General features: G+C 53.1%; 2 protein-coding genes across 3 annotated transcripts; both read left to right on the forward strand.

Annotated features, from left to right (window-relative positions):
- Positions 1 to 1,446: 1,446 nt before the first annotated feature.
- Klk9 (kallikrein related peptidase 9) lies at positions 1,447 to 6,746 on the forward strand. 2 transcript variants are annotated; one of them, XM_046466159.1, is made up of 5 exons: positions 1,447 to 1,560; positions 1,733 to 1,889; positions 4,215 to 4,480; positions 5,587 to 5,723; positions 6,051 to 6,746. In XM_046466159.1, the coding sequence occupies exons 1-5, from the start codon at positions 1,518 to 1,520 to the stop codon at positions 6,201 to 6,203; spliced, it is 756 nt and encodes a 251-aa protein (XP_046322115.1). In that variant the 5' UTR covers positions 1,447 to 1,517; the 3' UTR covers positions 6,204 to 6,746. The 2 variants fall into 2 exon arrangements, with proteins under 2 accessions (XP_046322115.1, XP_058442001.1); XM_058586018.1 differs by lacking the exons at positions 1,447 to 1,560; positions 1,733 to 1,889 and having other exon boundaries at positions 3,728 to 4,480.
- Positions 6,747 to 7,347: 601 nt separating this feature from the next.
- Klk8 (kallikrein related peptidase 8) lies at positions 7,348 to 12,489 on the forward strand. Its single transcript, XM_046466160.2, has 6 exons — positions 7,348 to 7,454; positions 7,881 to 7,955; positions 8,402 to 8,561; positions 8,756 to 9,018; positions 10,687 to 10,820; positions 11,903 to 12,489. The coding sequence occupies exons 2-6, from the start codon at positions 7,886 to 7,888 to the stop codon at positions 12,056 to 12,058; spliced, it is 783 nt and encodes a 260-aa protein (XP_046322116.1). The 5' UTR covers positions 7,348 to 7,454; positions 7,881 to 7,885; the 3' UTR covers positions 12,059 to 12,489.
- Positions 12,490 to 18,281: the final 5,792 nt, after the last annotated feature.

The raw sequence follows: 18,281 nt of genomic DNA on the forward strand, positions 1-18,281 counted from the left end.
ACACAGTAGGTCCTTTGGGAGAGGGAGGAATTGGCCACAGGCAGGTCATGCTCTCAGGAAGGTTGTGTGGACTCCGCAGGAGATGGAGAGCCGGGCTGAGTACCCACCGCGAGTCGGCCCGCTCCTGGGTGCTCCCAATCTCTTAGCCGTTGCCCCCCACTGCCCCCCGAAACCCTGGATATTACTGCTTCTGAGCAGAGGAGAGAGGCCTGGTGACCTGTCCTAGGTCACATGCCTACCCAGTGCCAGCAGGGGACTTGGGCACAGATGGTTCAGTTCCAGACCGCACAGCCCAGACCCTGAGACCACAGCTGGGGATAGCCAAATGGAGCCCCCCAGCTGATAAGCCCGAGGCCAAGGGAGAGCGGAAGGGGCTGTGAGTGCCCAGGGACCCAGGGTTGACTCTGCCTGGAGAACTAAGAGAAGGCACCTTGGTGGAGGGACATTTAGGTTGGGCCTTGGAGGATGAGTAAGAGTTCACCAGATAAAGAAGGCTGTGGGGAAAGACAGTCACTCATCAATTGACATCTCCTGAGGACTCCTGTGGGCCCAGCCCAGACGGGTGATTCTGGGGACACAGAGATGAGTCAGACCTGGGCCTGGCTCCTCAGGGGCGCCCAGCTGGTGAGAAGAAATGGGGAAAGAGGCCAGGCGAGAGGGTGATGGGAAGGACAAAGGAGGCAGGGAGGGGAGACATGGGTGGGGAGGATATGGCCAAAGCTCCTGGGACTTGGCAGAGATCAGGTGGCACTAAGAGAGGAGGCAGGGCACGTGGGTCCAGGCAGGTGGGGCACCTGGTCCCTGGGGTGGTGGGGCTGTGGGGAAGGGGGCAGGCTGGGACAGGAGGGGATTAACCGGGCGGGAAACAGGCTCCCCAGCCGTGGAAGGGGCCTCTCTCTTTCTGGGACGGGCTCAAGTCCCCCCGGCAGAGAGGGTTCTGTGCAGTGTGGGGCTCCCTGTGGCCCTGGCCTGCCTGGGGTCTTCTCACTGGCGTCCCCCTCTTGTTCTTCCTCTCTCCCCTGACACTTCGCTCTGCCTGCCTTGGTCCTTCTCCCCCAGCCTAGGCTCTGGGCAGCCACCCAGGGGTGGGTCCAGCGCCCTACTCCGGCTCCCAAAGTCCACTCACCTTCCTCCTGGGATCCTGCCCTAGGTACCCTGCCTCCTCCAGACCTTGAGATTCTGATCCAGATCCTGCAGCCCAAGGTCATGGGGAAGAGCAGCCCCCACTCTGAAGGCCCAGAGGAGCCACCCACATCCCCTCCACAAACCTGCACCCCTTCCCCATTTAGTGGAGTTCTGGTCCAGCTCTCCCAATAGGGGGATCCCCCTGAGCCCACCGCCCCTCCCCAGGTTCCCCCACCCCTAGCACAACCCCAGGGTTTCCCCCTCCCCCAGGGACGTTTCCCAATGCTGATTAATCACAGGGGCGGCCCCGGGGAGGAGGAAGGAGATGCATGGTGTACCTTAAAGAAGCTCCGGCGCCAAGCGCCAGCTGAGGACCCGCACGCCCCGAGGTCATGAAGCTGGGATTCACCTGGGCTCTGCTGTCCCTTCTGGCAGGTGAGCCCACCGCAGCCCTGCTGCCCTCTCGGCTCGGCTCCTGCCCAGCCCCTCTGAGCCGGCCTCCCCGCCCCAGCTCAGGCACCCTGCCTTCTGGGCTCGGCATCCCCTCCCAGGCCCTCCCTTCCCGCCTGCTGCCTGCTGTCCCTGACCCCTCTTGCCCCCACCCCAGGGCAAGGCTGGGCAGACACCCGCACCATCGGGGCGGAGGAGTGTCAACGCAACTCACAGCCCTGGCAGGCTGGCCTGTTCTACCTCACCCGGCTCTTCTGCGGGGCCACTCTCATCAGTGACCGCTGGCTGCTCACAGCTGCCCACTGCCGCAAGCCGTGAGTGCCCCGGACCAGCCACGCTGGCCAGCGGAATGGGGAGCCAGAGAGGGTGGCGGAGGAGGGGCCTCAGGGTGGAGCACAGAGGGACCTCCATTTCTGACCCCAGAAGTCCAACTCTTCATTCCAGAGCCCTAAAACATCCCAGGTTCTAGGAGTCTAAGATTCGAGGCTTTGGCCCGAGAAACCCAGAATCCTAGAGTCTGGAAATCTTGGAGCCTTGATATTCTGGAATCACAGATGCAGAGACTGTTAGAACCTCGGGGGTCTACATCAGCCCATGGAGTAGAAATGTCATGCCAGACACAGGTGTAGCTGAAGTTTTCCAGGAGACACCTTTAAAGAGTAAAAAGAAACAGGCAAATTTGACTTTAATAATAGATTTAATTGGACATACTCAAAATATTGATTCAAAATGTAATAACATTTTAAATACTTATGAATGACATAGCTCACTTTTTTTTTTTAAGTAAAGCTTTGCAATCCAGCATGTATTTTCTACAGATAACACATCTCAATTGGGACAAGCCACATTTCAAGTGCTCAGTGGCAGTGTTGGCTAGTGCAATCCTAGAATCTTAGGTTCCAAGTGTCTTAGGCTCATGGAACATTGAGACTTACAGTCATGGAATCTTTGATTCACAGACACTGATTCCAGAATTCTAGAAGCCTATTTTCATAAACATGTAGAATCAATACCTCAGAATTTGATCATGCCAGAGTCTTAAAAGACAGGGAGCTTAACTCAGAGAGCTTTGAATCTTAAATTCATTGACTCATAGACACTTAATTTCTAAAATCAGGGATTTATGGAATTCTAGAATGATGATATTCTAGGGTTTGGTTTTGTCTTTGGAAGTCTTGGGGATTGAACCCGGGACCTCACACATGCCAGACAAGTGCTCTACCACTGGGCTACAACCCCAGCCCAATCCAGTACTTTTTAACTCACAGAAATATAGGATGTTAGAATCTTGGATCCATAAAATTCTAAAATTGAGCCTCTGAGACTCCTACAACAATAGACAGTGGGTGTTGGGATCTTCAAATTCCAGAATCTTAGATTCTGGGCACTTTAGTAGAATCCTAGGGTCTATGGGATGCAGGCATCTCCATATGCTATCTCTGAACAGAGGCCAACCTGTCTGTTCTAATATCCTCTTCAGGAGAGAAGCAAAAATGCTGGTTCAGGATGCCAGATGGGAATTTCCCATCATGCATTGCTCCACAACGGGGTCTCTCTCTATTGGTCTCTCTCTCTCTCTCTCTCTCTCTCTCTCTCTCCTGAGTATTGAGACCAGGGCCTTATGCATGTGAGGCAAGCACTCTACCAATTGAGCTATATCGCCAGCCCGATGGGGTCTCTTTTAACCCAAGCCTGTACCTCGGAATGGGAGATCAATGTTTAGATTCAGCCCCAAAGACAAAAAAAGAGAGAGGCAGATAAAAGGGATTCAGAGGCAAAGATGGGGGTGTAGGGGATAACTTCCCCAACACAGAGTCAAGACCACGAGGGTGGAGAGGGAGACAGAGACAGAAATACCAGCTCATACTCCCTAAATCCCAAATTCTCAGTCATGAGTCTAGGGCCTAAGTCAGGGGTCAGAGATGGGGGATGAACATGTGGACCCCTAAAGGGCCCCCACCTGTTCAGAGCATGGACCTAGACTAGAACAGGTGGGCTGGGACTACAGCAAGAGGACTTAAGGTTAGGTCTCAAGAAGGCCTGCCTAGGGCTGGGGATATAGCTCAGTTGGTAGAGTGCTTGTCTCACATGCACAAAGTCCTGGGTTCAATCCCCAGCACCACAAAAAAAAAAAAAGAAGAAGAAGAAGAAGAAGAAGAAGTAGAACTGACTTGCAGGGTAAAGAATATGACAGCAAAAGCCCAAGGCCATGGGATGATCCCCAATTTGGGGACTTTCCATATTTCATCTCTCTCCATACACATACATCTCAAAACATACCTAGAGCCACTCCCACACAAGTCAACAGCCCTGTGGGCACAGGAGGTGGGGTTGTTATTGTTCGGTTCTAATTGTGTGGTCTACAAGGTTCCAGGGGACCCAGGTCACCACTGGAACTCTAGGTGGGGCAGGAAGGACAGTGGCTCACTCAGCATGGTAGGCTATGAAGGGGAACCGTTGGGGGAGGGCTACACAAGCAGAGGGAGACAGAAAGTCGAGCTGGAAGCAGAAACCCAGAAAGGGTGCATGGCTTGTGGAGGGTCACAGAGTATCCGGATGGAGAGAAAAAGAGAACTGAGGCTGATTGACTCCCCCCCACCACTTCCCTCTAACGTGACTTCTGAAGTCTGTCCCAGCAGGTACCTGTGGGTGCGCCTTGGGGAGCACCACCTCTGGCAGTGGGAGGGTCCAGAGCAGCTGTTCCGGGTCACAGACTTCTTCCCCCACCCGGGGTTCAATGAGGACCTCAGTGCCAATGACCACAACGATGACATCATGCTAATCCGTCTGCCCAGGCGGGCACGCCTGGGTCCTGCTGTGCAGCCCCTCAGCCTCAGCCAGACCTACCTTGCCCCAGGCACTCAGTGCTTCATCTCAGGCTGGGGGGCAGTGTCTAGCCCCAAGGGTATGGCCTTCCTTGCCTGTGACACAGCCCCTGGGTCTCAGGCCCAGGGCTGGGCTCCCTGCCCCGGTCTCTGCCTTTTCTCCTCTGTTCTCTCCCCCGTTCACCTATCTATTCATCAAATCTAAAATGCTATAAAGTTTAAGAAGCATAATTATTTTATGAACTGCTAAGAATGGAAAAAAGTACAGTTGACTGTTTGACCTCACGGACTGGAGAACACATCCCGGTTCCACAGTCATTTCAATGTGAACATCTGTGCATCTTAGAATTGCAATCAAACCTCCATCTCACTCACACTGGCAACCATTAGCCACATTTGGCTTTTCATGTTAGTGTTAGTTTCCCAAGTGTCTTTAAAACAAATCAGTCTGAATTTGTTGCTGCCAACATCTAAAAACGGGGACACTTTAGAAAGCCAGATTTCTGGATTTGCTTGAAATTTTAAGGAACTGATAACAGTTGCCCACATCCCAAGAATAGTACCCTGGGCAGAGTGAGTAGAGGCTGCCCTCTTCAGACAAGATATGGGTTCGCTGCACTCCACCCCTCTGGCTGCCCGCCAGCTGCACAGTCCCCACGGGGACTTGTATTTACCCAGCAAGTCCCCTGAGCACCTGATTTGTAGCTCTGTGTCACATACATTCTACATGCATATCTGTATCCCTGTCTGTCTCTCTTGGACGGGCTGTAGCTTACCTCGAGCTTTATGCAGTATCTCTATGTGTGTCTCTGTCTCTGTCAGTGACCGTCTGTCCCCTCCCTATTGCCCTGCTCCCCTCCCATGTCTCTGGGTCTCCTCTGAGAATCTCCCTTTAAAGAGCCTCTACCTCCCTCCACGGTTTATTTCCCTCCAAGTGAGTGATGCACAGCTCTCGTCTCTTTCTCTCTGCAGCTTCCTCTGTCTTTCTCTTGCTCTTGGTCTCTCTCCCCTCCATCCCTCTGTTTCTCTTACATCTGTGACTGTCTATGTCTCCATCTCTTGTCTCCATCCTTGAGTCTTATGATGTGCTTCTGTGGGTTCTCCAGTGGAAAGGCTTCAGAGAAGACTCAGGAAGGGGAATTGCTGGACTAGCAGCTCATTTTCTGTGGCTTTCTTTCCTAAACAGTGCGGTATCCACTCACGCTGCAGTGTGCCAACATCAGCATCCTGGATGCCAAACTCTGTCACTGGGCTTATCCAGGCCACATCTCAGACAGCATGATATGTGCCGGCCTGTGGGAGGGGGGCCGAGGCTCCTGCCAGGTAAGACCCTGCTGTGGGGAGGAGGCCATAGGCCTGATCTTGGGGGAGGAGACAACTGGAACCCCAGACCCCCACCCCAGCTCCCAGGAGACTGGGAGGTGGGGAGGGGGCACTGAGTCCTGGGGAAGGAGAGGGCTAGGAGCTCAGAATGCCAGGTCTTGGGGAGAGATGGGTCTCTGAGCTTTTCCTCTTGTGTCTGAGAGAGGAAAGACTGGAGACCTGGACAGTTGAGGACTCTGGGGGACTTCCCAGAAAGAGGAAGTGGCCAATGTAATTGTCATGAATAGACTGGCGTTAACAGTTTCTCTGCTCTTCTCTCGTGCACAGGGTGACTCTGGGGGACCCCTGGTTTGCAATGGGACCCTTGCAGGCGTGGTGTCTGGAGGCGCTGAGCCCTGCTCCAGACCCCGGCGTCCCACTGTCTTTACTAGCGTACGCCACTACGTGGACTGGATTCGAAAAACCATGGAGGAAAACTGAACCCTCAAGCTAAGGTCGACTGTGCGAGAACGCGAGTTCCTGCAGGGATCCAGCCACGACCGTCACCGTTCAGACTAAGCCCTGACACTGAGGCTGTGCGCTCCCTCAGGCTCCGCCCCCGCGCTTAAACCGCGGTGTAGCCACACCCCCTCGGAAAGGCGCAGGGACACCCGTCCGCATCTCTTGGCCAAGTCTCTATGACGTCACAAAGAACGGACACCATCCCCTGGAACTGCCCCACCGTGTGGCTCCGCCCTAAGGAACATCTTCAACTAAGTAGCCCCTCCCCTCCGAACTTTTCCCAGTGGGACTTCACCTCTGGGCCCCGCCTCCGCCGCCAGCGATTCCGCCCCCCATGACGTCAGTGGCTCTGTAGCCCCGCCCACGTGAAATTCAGTCCTGCTGGGCTCCGCCCCTCGCGGCCCTGCCCTGGGCGTGTCCTGGGTTTGAATCCTGGCGCGGACCCGACTGGGAGAAGTTGGGGGTCTCGGTCCTTTCAGAGCCGAGGGATGATTTTACAATAAAGCGGGGAGCCGCGCCTTCCATCTGCCTGTGCTGTGGAATGAGGGGGGCACTGATGGGGGGCGAAGGGCAGATGAGGGCTCCGCCACCGAGTTGCACATACCCCTAGTAAGTCCTGCCTGACGTCGGTCTCCATCGTCTCCATTGCAGCAGGGCTGAGTTCTGCTTGGGCTGGTCCCGCCACCCCCAGGGTAAGGGGAAACCAGGTCACGGTGCTTCCCAAACCTGCCTTCCCAGATCCCGCACCTCTCGGGGCCGCGGGCGGGCCCGGTCCGCCCTCAGCACTCCGAATCCAGAAGACCCGCCTTTCTTCCGGGTGATCGAAGCAGCCCCCTCCTCCCACAAGAATCAGGTTCCAAGCCCCTCCCTCCAAAAAGAGGAGAATTCAGCCCCAGCACTTCCTCTGACCCTGGAACGCAGACCCCAGCCCTCCTCCCTCGGACCCGGGGGTCCCCGCCCCAGCATTGAGCACCCCTCTCCATTTCCTCAGTTCAAGATTCCAGCCCCGTCCCCAAGACTTCGGTTCAGCCCCCACCCGCCCCTCTTCACACACACCCTAGGTTCCCTGATGCGTCCCCAGCTCAGATGCGGGAGGAGGCGGAGCAGGGGGCGGGGATTCCCAGTTAAAAGGCTGAAGAATCGTGTACCAGGCAGACAGAACTGAAGTACCGGGGCCTCTTCCTCTGAGCCCGAAATCAGTAGGTGACCCCGCCCCCTGGATTCTGGAAGGTGAGGTGCAGAGGTATTCAGACACTGACCTCAGGCCCAGGGATCCCTCCCCGCCAGGCCTCAGGACCCCAGCCTCAGACCCTCCTCCCTCCAGTCCCAGCAATCCGACCCCAACTCCCACTTCCCCGGACTCAGAGTCCCACTCCCAGGTCCTTCTCTCCTCAGACCCAGAAGTCCAGGAGCAGAATTCCCTCCTCCCTCGGAATGCAGGAATCTAGTTCCCCAGCCTCACCCGGCCCGATACTTAGCTTTGGAAATTTGGGCTCCTGTCCCCTTCTTCCTCAGACTCAAGAATCTGGATCCCCAGCTCCTTCCTGGTACAGGACTCACAACAGCCCAACTGCTCCCGATCCTCTGGCTCCCTCCCCAGCCCCAAAATTTCAGGCTCCTCCCTTCTGTCTCAGCCCCACCCTCTCCCTCCCTCAGACACCATGGGACGCCCCCCACCCCTTGCAGCTCTTTACTGGAGGATCCTGCTCTTGCTGCTGGGAGCCTGGGCAGGTAGGGGGACCGGGAGGACTCTGAAGGGAGGGGGCAGAAGGCCGCAGTGGTGCTGGGAGCCTGGGTGAAAGCTGGGTGGGTATGTGGGTGCGTGTGGCGGTGTGGGGCGTGTGAAGCGTGTGACTTGGTGTGGGAGCCTCTGTGGGCCTCCTGGGTGTGGGTGGAGGTGTGGAAGACACCGCAGGCTTGGGAGTGGGTTCAGTTCTGCTGAAAATGGCATCAGTACTCAGGGGGGCGCCTGCACAGACACACGTGGGAGTATCGTATGAGGATCTGTGTGAATGCATGCGGACGCACACTTGGCTATGTGACTCACGATGACTTGGGACCGTCAGTGAGCGAGCACGCGGAGGACTGGCCGTGTGTCCGTTTGAACCCACAGTGGTTGTCCTGGCCCGGGCACTGACCCCGAGGGTGGAGATCCAACCCTGTCCCTCCTGCCGCAGGCTGCACCAAGGCACAGGGGTCCAAGATCCTGGAGGGCCAGGAGTGTGAAGCCCACTCTCAGCCCTGGCAGGCGGCCTTGTTCCAGGGCCAGCGACTGCTCTGCGGGGCTGTCCTTGTTGGTGCCAACTGGATCCTCACAGCTGCCCACTGTAAAAAAATGTGAGTGGATCTCTGGGGCAGAGGCAGGCTGGGGTCTGAGGGGGTTTAGGCCTTCGCTCAGGAAGAAAGCTGGACCCCTGGTCTGACGGAAGAGGGCTGGGGTCTGGACTCTGGGTCCTGAGGGAGGAGATGCTGGGTGCCCCAGTCCTCAGGTGCTCCTGCCTGGGTTCCAAGCTACCTCCTACCACTTACAGGAAGTACACAGTGCGACTGGGTGACCACAGCCTGCAGAGTAAAGACGGGCCCGAGCAGGAAATCACAGTGGCTCAGTCCATCCAACACCCCTGCTACAACAGCAGCGACATGGATGACCACAGTCACGATCTGATGCTCATCCGACTACGTGGTCGAGCATCCCTGGGGCCCAAAGTGAAGCCCATCAACCTGGCGGATAAATGCGCCCATGTGGGCCAGAAGTGCACTATATCGGGCTGGGGCACTGTCACCAGCCCCCGAGGTAGTGGGCTTGGCCACTACTGGGAGGGAGAAGAGGAGCTATTGGCCCAGTGGACGCTGAGCCATGGGCAAGGCACAGCTCCCACAGAAGATAAAGAAGGGAAAGTGATGTGTGATGTTGAGATTCACCAGAGGTCCATACTGGAAACCTTGAAGGCCAGACAGGAGTGGTGAGGGAAAGAGAGTCAACAGATCATTAAGCAGGGCTCGAAAAACAAACCCAAAAGCCCTCTTTTTGGTAGATACACCATCTCATGAAAACTTTCATTGTATATGATTTCATATAATCTTCATAACAGACCTGGGATATATGGGCTCTGCAGGAGCCCAGGAAAGCAGGCTCCTCAGTCCCTTCCCTGTAGAACCCAGGAAACGAATTTATACCCTCCCCCGCCCCCGCCAGCACTCAGTGGTCCAGGTCCCTAGTTCCCTTCTTACTCTTGGTCCAAAAGTCTGGACCTCCATTAAAGGCATCCTTTTGGGACTTCAGAATCTAGACAGACCCTTGCCTTACTTCATAGTGGAAAATAAAAGTTGGGGCTCAGCTCTCAGAAGCAATAGGATCCTCCAGGAAGTGGCAAAGCAGGATTCAGGTCCCTGCATGCCTGACTCCTGATGCAGATGAGATGTTGTATTGCTGCAGAAACACATCTGCTCATGAATCTACCTAAACCACAGCTCTGCCCCTTTACCTGGGGAAGTCCCTTTCCATCTCCCAGCCTCCCTTTCTTCATCTGCAAGTTGAGAATCATCATCCAAGAGACTCCCTTCAGCTCCACAAGGCCTTAGGTTACATCTGTTTTCTCCATTGTGTGTTCTGAGTGTTTGGGATGGTGACTGGTACATAGAAGGTGCTCAACAAGTATTTGTTGAACAATTGAGGTAACAAGAAAATGAAGGAATGTGTCTGTCCTTCAAAGACCTGCTGTGGTTACATGAGATTGTGAGCATTTCACTCTAGCACAGAAAATTTTTTTCTTATGTTTATTCTTCAAAGGAGATTAAAGAGAAAGATGAATTCCACTTTCAAGTATTAATTCAACACTTATTTATTGAGCATCTAGCATGCCCCAAGGTGCTATCGTAGGCATTGGGGATTCAATCATGAACAAACCATAGCACCCTGTCCTTATGGAGTTGCATTGCCAGGTGAGGGAAATAGAGAGTAAGCAAATACACATAAAATAAAATATCAGGTAGAGTTAAGAGCTGTAATTAAATAATGTGGAGGGTAAATGTAGGGAGCGGTAGAGGGGTGGCATTTTAATTAGAGGAGCCAGGAAATGTTTCTAGGAAAGAGTGACATTTGGAAAGTGGAATTATCTAAAATTGAGCCCTCCCCCCTCCCCCCTATTGGTCTGAGGGCAAGAAGACTAGCTAAGAGGGTCAGAGGTGTCTTAAGGAGACATCACACCCCCTTTCCCCCCAGTCACCTGCCTTTCGATTTGAAAATGACTTAGGACAAGATAAGATCAGAGAGCCACTCTCTAGATGGATAAAGACACGTCTGTGGTATTATTTGCAGTTTCCTTTAATGTATCTAGAACATGGGCCCAGCAGAATGTTCTAGAAAACTCCTTCAGAGCAGCTTCCAGTGAACAAAGTGGGGGTTAGATCCAGATGGGAATGGAAAGAAAGGGTTGCTCTCTTACCACCTCTTTCTCCTCAGAGAACTTTCCTGATACCCTCAACTGCGCAGAAGTGCAAATCTTTTCCCAGAACAAGTGCGAGGCTGCCTACCCAGGGCAGGTCTCAGATGGCATGCTTTGCGCGGGCAACAGCAACGGGGCTGACACCTGCCAGGTGAGTGACTTCTGAGATCTCCTCCCTCATCTCGCAGGCCCCTCAGGAGTTCCAGTCTTGAGAAGGGGACTCCAAGGAATTAGTACCCAGAGAGGTTGCCCCAACCCCTGCTGAGTGGGAAGGAGGCACACAGGAAGCCAAACTCCCAGTCGAGGTCACAGGGCATAGGAATCAGGAGTATTGGATGTGACTGTCATCCTCTTAGGAACCCTTGCCTGCAGGATGACCTGCCGGGAGGGACGCTCTAGACAATTAGGGAGACGTCCTCGAAGGGGACAGAGTCTGGCTGGAGGTTAGGCAGGCTCCCTGCGCCCTCCCGGTGCCAGGAATCTGCTGGCACCAGCCACTTCCCTCCCCTACCTCCTGGGTCCCCTGGGATGGCTCCCTTCTCCTCTGATTGCTTCCGTGCGGAGCAAGGCTGCCTCGCCAGGTGGCCAGGGAACGTTGGCTTCGACTTTGCTGCCTCATCAGTAAGCTCCCATCCCCTTTCCTGGGGCCTTTTTTCCCCTGTTGGCTGTAACTGCTCCGGGGTGCTCCAGGGTCCCCTGGCTTTGACTCCTTCATGGAAGCTCCACCCCCGTCGCTACTGATTGGTCCCTGAAGACAATGCTCTCTTCCTCATTGGCCAAAAATGAAGTCATTTCCACGGGTCAGGGGTTTCTTCCCCGGGGATCTGCTCTGTGTGTGTGTGTGTGTGTGTGTGTGTGTGTGTGTGTGTGTGTGTCAGTGCGTCTGTCTCCACTAGAATTCTGTTTCCGTCTCCCATTTTTGGCAACTGGAATCCACGGAGGAAACAGCTCAGTCCCCTCCATTGGTCCCCACCGTTTTCTCTCTGGGTGGGACCCTAGAGACTTCACTCTTCCCTCACTGGTCAGGATTTTGGCCAAGGGCTACTTGGACATCCTGTGTCCCCGCCTTCTCCCTCCTGATTGGTCTCAGGGGCCGGTGCTCGTCCCCATTGGCTCCAGGGACCAATCCTGCTGAAGACCTAGTCTAAGTGCCAGGTGCTGCAGCAGGAGGGACTGTGGGTGGCTAAGGGACATCGCCGTCTGGCTGACATCGCCGTCTGGCTCCCCCTCCAGGGCGACTCGGGAGGCCCGCTGGTGTGCGACGGCCTGCTCCAGGGCATCACGTCGTGGGGCTCGGACCCCTGCGGGCGGCCCGAGAGACCTGGTGTCTACACCAACCTCTGCCGCTACCTGGACTGGATCAAGAAGACCATGGGAAAGAGGGGATGATCCTGGGGGGACCCCGGGCCTCCTTTAATAAACTCACGAGACTGGCTGGCTTCTTGCTTGTCTGTGCTTTGCCTGCCGGGGAGGGGGAGGTGCTGCCCCCTGCTGGCGGGCTTGGCGGGAGAGCTGCGGAGACTTGGACCCCTTGGCTACTCTGGCCATCCCACTGCCTGAAGTGACTCCCCACTCGCAAGGACTTGGGTGAGTGGGAACATTTTTCAGGAGAGAAAAGACGTTCAAAATTTTTCAATATCCAGGAGGCTGATGTGAAAGATAGTCTTGAAAGTTTTTTCCCCATATTTTTATTGGTGTATTACAATTGTACATAATGATGGGATTTGTTGTTAACATATTCCTACATACCCACAAGATGACAATATATTTTGGCCAGCGTCACTCCCAGCACTTCGCCCCTCCCTACCCACCTCTCACCCTCAGTCTCTTTCTCCTACTTTCTCCCTTTGATTTTTATGAGATCCGCCCCCAACTTTCTTTTCCTTTTTCCTAGCTTCCACATATGAGAGCAAATATATGTCCCTTTAAAGGGTTTCATTTAGCTGTAATCATTGTTGTTCTTGAGCAGCTAAAGTGTTGTAAGCTTTGGGGAGATTTTTTTTTTTCAATTGTGAAGTCTGCATAGAGAAGAGAACAGGTATTTACAAATGACACCTGTGGAACTAGCAAAAAAATATTCCTGTTAGCCCCCATATCCTAGAAATCCTTCTCACAACCTAGAGTTGTCTTGGGGCATCTGCCATGACTGTAGGAAATGACATGTGTCCAAATTGAAATGTGGAGTATTGCACCTTTGGGGAACTGTTCATTAGAGAAAAACACATAAATTGTCTTAGGAGGGCTGGGGTGTGGCTCAGTGGCAGAGCACTTGCCTGACATGTGTGAGGCCTCGGGTTCCATCCTGAGCATCTGGAAAAATAAATAAATAAACATTTTCTTAGGGAAAGGTGGGGGGTACATAGTGTGAGGACATAAATAGTAACTGTCCTAGGATTTCAGACTATTCTTATAAAAGAGAATTTGACTGGTCCAGCTCACCTTTTCTCCTTTAGCCACAGCATAGGTCACTGAGTGACCATTTGTTTGCGTTCTGGTCAGGTAACCAGTCCTATCCAATGGGTGGCTATGTGGAGTCACATGGTAGGAAACTTGGCCACTCAGGGCTGTTGGAAGGCCATTCTCCACTAGGGCTATGGGTGTTTGAGATGTCTTGCTCACAGCAGTCTCCAAATCTGATTGGTCCAGCTTGAATTGGCCCCACCCCTTGGGCCCATCATTATTGTTAAAGGTCAAGTGTGGGACTCCTTGGCTTGGCCTGAGTCCTTCCTGTGGCCCAGTGGGCCGCTGGGATTGGGGACCTATGATTGACAGTGTTTCCAGAATTACAGGGAATGAGGGAGCAACTCCTCAAGGGAGAAGGGAATCCAGAAAGTCAGAAACAATGGGCCATCAAACCACAGGCTGAGTCAGGAGGTGCTAGAGTCACAGTGTCCAGGGTCCCTCGGGGCAGGATGGTCAGATGCCAGTTCTCATGTGATCATGTGCTGCAGGATGAGTCACCAGACAGAGGTTCAGGACATGGGTCAGAGGGCGGGAGGTATGAGGCCAGGTGTCTGGGTGGACTTAGCAACAGGTGTTGGGACTAACCCTGAAGGGCACAGGGGGCTCTAACCCATGTGGGGGCATGCATCTCTATCAGGCCCAGGGCTTCTGAATCTGTTTTGAAAGCAGAGAGACTCAAGATGTTTGAGGGTGGAACAGGGAACTTTCCTTTTCAGAGTATGCATCTGTGCAGTAGGGATACCGTGGGCTCTTCAATCCCTGACAGTCAAATTCTGACACTTGCTCCTTCAGCGTGCTACTTTGCCCAGGGGATCTGACCTCTTAAACTTCCATTTCCTCATTTGTAAAATGAAGATGTCAATCATCACTTGGGCCGGATAGAGATAAGAATAGAGATAAGATCTGAGAACACTGAACACGCCCCCTGTAGGTAGAGCTGAGTGGCAACCTGCTTCCTTCCCTGGAGGTGGATCACGGGAGCTGATACTAACTTGGAGCCTGCTGGGTAGCTGTCAACTTCCCATCATTTTTATATAATCCTCCCAGTTGGCTCGAGAAGTAAGCTCTGCGGGTCCCCGCCTTAGAGAAGGGAAGTATGAGACTCAGGTAAGAGAAGTCACTTACCTGAAGTTGCAGGGTGGGCAACAGGGACTCAAACCTGGGCTGGACTGATTTGTGAGCCACATTCTTTCTATGATACCCTGAGGCAGAATGGCTCAGAGATCAAGGGAGGCCTGAGCACAAAGGCAGTGGATTTGTGGGTGCCAGAGGCTTGCAAACTAGTGTTTGTGTAAGTCCCTCCTATCTTTTCTGGTCTGGGCTAGGTGCTAAAGAAAACAACAGAGTGCCTCTGCTCCTGAAGACCAGCATTTAGCAACAAAGCCAGACTAAATAATTAAGGCCACAGCTTCCAGGGTGACAGGTCTGCCAACCACATCTGGTGATTTAGGGATGGATGACAGGGCTCCCCGCCAACATAGCACCTTTCCTTTGCTGAGGAGGCAGGGAACCGAGGGATGAGAGGATCTGGGATGAACATGTGGGCAGGAGATAGCATCCCGCGAGTCTTGCTAAAACTCCTCTATTTGAGAAGCCAGGAAGGAAAGATTCAGGTGCTGGGTCATGGGGCTGTGACCTCACATGGCCCAGGGTCTGCCTGCGTTTGTTTTGGGAGCTCAAATCAGGAAGGTTGATGCTCCCCAAGGCCAGGGCCCTGCTGTGCAGTGGGCAAGGCCAAGGGCCCAGTTCTGGAATCTGCTGTTGGATTTGACGGGAGTCAACATCTCAGGGCTAATGAATTAGCCTGAACTGAATTAGCCCAGCACCCCCGTCAGAACCGAGTTAGTTGGCAGAGTTTATTTTCAAGTTTGTGTTTAATGAAGGGTCAGTTGAAGAAGTGACAGTGGAGTTTGGGGAGAAGTTGGAATAGAATTGAGGGTAGGAATTGGGTTGGAGATGAGAATCACGGTGGGACTGGGGTCAGGGTGTTGGGACTGGTGTGGGATGGCAGCTGGGTGGATCTGTGGGGAGGACATCAAGTGGGCTCCCTGCCGCCAAGGCAGACACTGAAGTCTGAGTTGTACGTGGGGCAGGTCTGGGGTTGAGGCTACGGTGATACTCGGTATTTGGGTCAAGGCTGAGTTTGGCTTATGGTTAGGGGAGATCCAGGGTCAAGGTTATTGAGGTCTGGGTTCTGGCCTGTATGGATATTTGAAGTCAGGAACTCAAGTCAGGGTTGAAGTTCTGGGTTCAGGTAGAAATTGGGGTTGTCAAGGATGAGCAGAATTTGGTGTTACGATTGTGTACCAGTCAAGGTTTGGAGTTCAGCCCAGGGCTAGTGTGAAGATTGGTGTTGGCTGGCATTAGGGTTAACCTTGAAGCTGGCGTCCCAGCTCTTTCTGCCTCTGTCAGAAGCAGCTGGCCACACCAGCCATGCCCCTCCTCCATCAGCACCCTCGAGAGGCCACAGCCTTGACACCCTCCACCCTGCACACATCTGTTGTTGGCTTGGACCTGTTGATTTTCTCTCCTAAGCATAACTTGAATCCATGCACTTACCATCATCTCCACCTCCCAATGTCCTTGTCCAAGTCACCAACGTCCCTTCCCTAGACAAGAGCAATGACTTCCTCATAGTCTCCCAGGGTCTTCTCATCCCCCAAATACAGCAGCCAGGGTGACGTTTTGGAAATACAGGTCTTGTTATGCTATTCTCCTCACTAAAGTCCAAGTCATTCTTCATTGTCTGCAGGATAAAGTGGGACTCACTGCAACACACAAGGCTCCTCGGGGCCTGTCCCCATCGGCCTCTGGCTCTGGGCTGCATCCACACCTCGGCCAGCACAGGGCCCTTGCACCTGTCACTTTCTTTGCACAGTGTGTCCTCCTTGCTCCGCCCATAAACTTCCAGTCAACGCTTGCTGTTCTTTCAACTCTGAGCTCATTGTCAAAATTCCCTGATGTGCTTTCACGATACCCCGTCCTTTTCCTTCAGAGCATACCATATTTTACATTTGCTTATTCTGAATTATTTGAGGTTGTTCTTTTGGAGGAGACCCACAGCTCCTTGAGGAAAAGGGCTCTATCCCGATCTGTGCAGGTGCCCTCAGTGTTAAGGGCCAGGCTATATGGGCAATGACCAAACAGACTCCATTTTTACCCTGAGACTCCATAGCATGTCAGAAATGCTTCTCCCGTGGGAAAGCCCCGCCTCTGTACCCATTACTAGTTGCCTAGCAAGCATACTTGGCAACACAAAGTAGCAATTCTTATAGGACGTAAAATCCCTCTCTTTGGTTCCCATTTTCCTTGGGCAGTGTACCTTATTGGGGAATAATTGATTAGACGTTAGTAGCCATCCTTTAACTTGTACTCGACTAGGGTCACTTTGATCCATTTCTCTTTTGATTATGATTATGGAAAATCCTATGAGAAATACTGAAATAGAGTGAAAATACAATTAAGGACATTGCATTGTTTGGTTAATGGTGTCATTTAGCTCCTGGACTCCTGCCTGCTTGCTTGCTTGCTGGTTGCTATGTCAACCTGAATGTGGGTTTTGCGGTTTTTGCCTTTAAATATCCTAAAATGTTGAGGCTCGAGGCTGTCTTCCTGCAGAGATAGCTTGGTCCTGTAGGAAGCAGTCTCTGCCGGTCCAACAATAAAGACTCTTCAATTTGGACAAAACGGGGACTTGGTGTGTTTTCAGAGTGACCTGCCCCACAGTACTCAGCACCTACCCCTTCTGGCACAGCCCTGCCTGTTACGTGTTGTTAAGTGCGTGAAGGACGGGGCCTCTGTGGACAGGGGAAGAAGGCTGGAGGAAGGGTTGGGTTTGGTGACTACAGTGGCTTCCAGATAGGGATTCAAATGGGCACTGGATTTGGATTCATGGCTCCGGCTCAAGATCTGGTATCTGAGTTGGGATTTACAGGAACACTGAGGTGTCAGTAAGGATGAACTTGACTACAAGGACCAAAGGACTTGGACCCCCACAGGAAGCCTGGAAAAGCCATGTGATGATGGGGCTGCACAGCTGGCGGATTGCCACCCCAGCGATGGCATGGAAGACCCAGCCGATGACCTGTGGGCTCCGGCAGTGTTTTGGCTTAATCCTCTGCCCACTTCTCCTCCTGGTCCGCTCACGCAGTTCCAGAATCTGCATTCAGAAGAGACACCATGGGTAAATAAAGAAACTTCCAGTGTTGTCTTTGGGAAAATTAGGACATCTTTCTCAAAAAAGTTGGGGGGGGGGTCTTCTCACTCCTTATTGGCTAAGACCATATCACATATCAATTTTAAACCAATCAGCAGCAAGCATCATGTGGTTTCCATACTTGGATCCTCCAGGATTATGGCCATGATGAGGATAAAAGGTTATCCAAAAAGCCAGGTGTGTTGGCTCACGCCTGTCATCCCAGTGATTTGGGAGGCTGAGACAGGAGGATTGCAAGTTCAAAGCCAACTTAGTGAGGCCCTGTGCAACTTAGTGAAAGTCTGTCTCAAAAAAAAAATTTAAAAAGGGGGGCACATCTCCAGTACCCCCCAAAAAAAAGGTTATTCAAAGAAAATCAGAGTTTGCAGAAGGAATAAAAGCCTGGGTAGACATAATACCTGTCACAGTTGGAACACAGGTCAAAGGTGGAGGGGGGGCGTCAAATTGAGAGCAGGTCTGGGCTCAGGGCTGAAGACTGGATCACTTTTTGAATCTGATCTAGAAATTGAGATCAATTCTATCGTGTTGAAGAAATAATCTGAAAATGGTTCCCGTTTGAGTCTGGCCTTCAAGGTCCCCGCCACCAGAGTCCTGTTCTATTTCTGCCTAGTTGTCAGCTCTCTCCCCACCCAGCTCCAGCTGCGTGGCCTTCTGCGCCTGCTGCTTGTCTAACACACCTGCCCATTCACTCTCCCCAGAACTCTCCACCCCCAAGTGACCGCATGGATTCCTCCATCACCTCCTTCAAGTGCACATGCCACCTTCACCAGGAGCCTTTTGAAACATCTTTCCTAATATGAGAGCCCAGAATCCTGGAGGGCAGAGGGAACCCATAATTCTTTCACCCTCTTCCCTGCTTTCTCAGAAGTGCCAGGGCCTCCCCCTCACTCCTCATTGGCTAGAACTACATCACATGTCAGTCTCTCTCCGTGG

This window comes from Marmota monax, unplaced genomic scaffold (assembly GCF_021218885.2).
Source record: "Marmota monax isolate L192 unplaced genomic scaffold, Marmota_monax_Labrador192_F-V1.1 WCK01_AAM20220418_F8-fsc00160, whole genome shotgun sequence".
Taxonomy (NCBI): Eukaryota; Metazoa; Chordata; class Mammalia; order Rodentia; family Sciuridae; genus Marmota; species Marmota monax.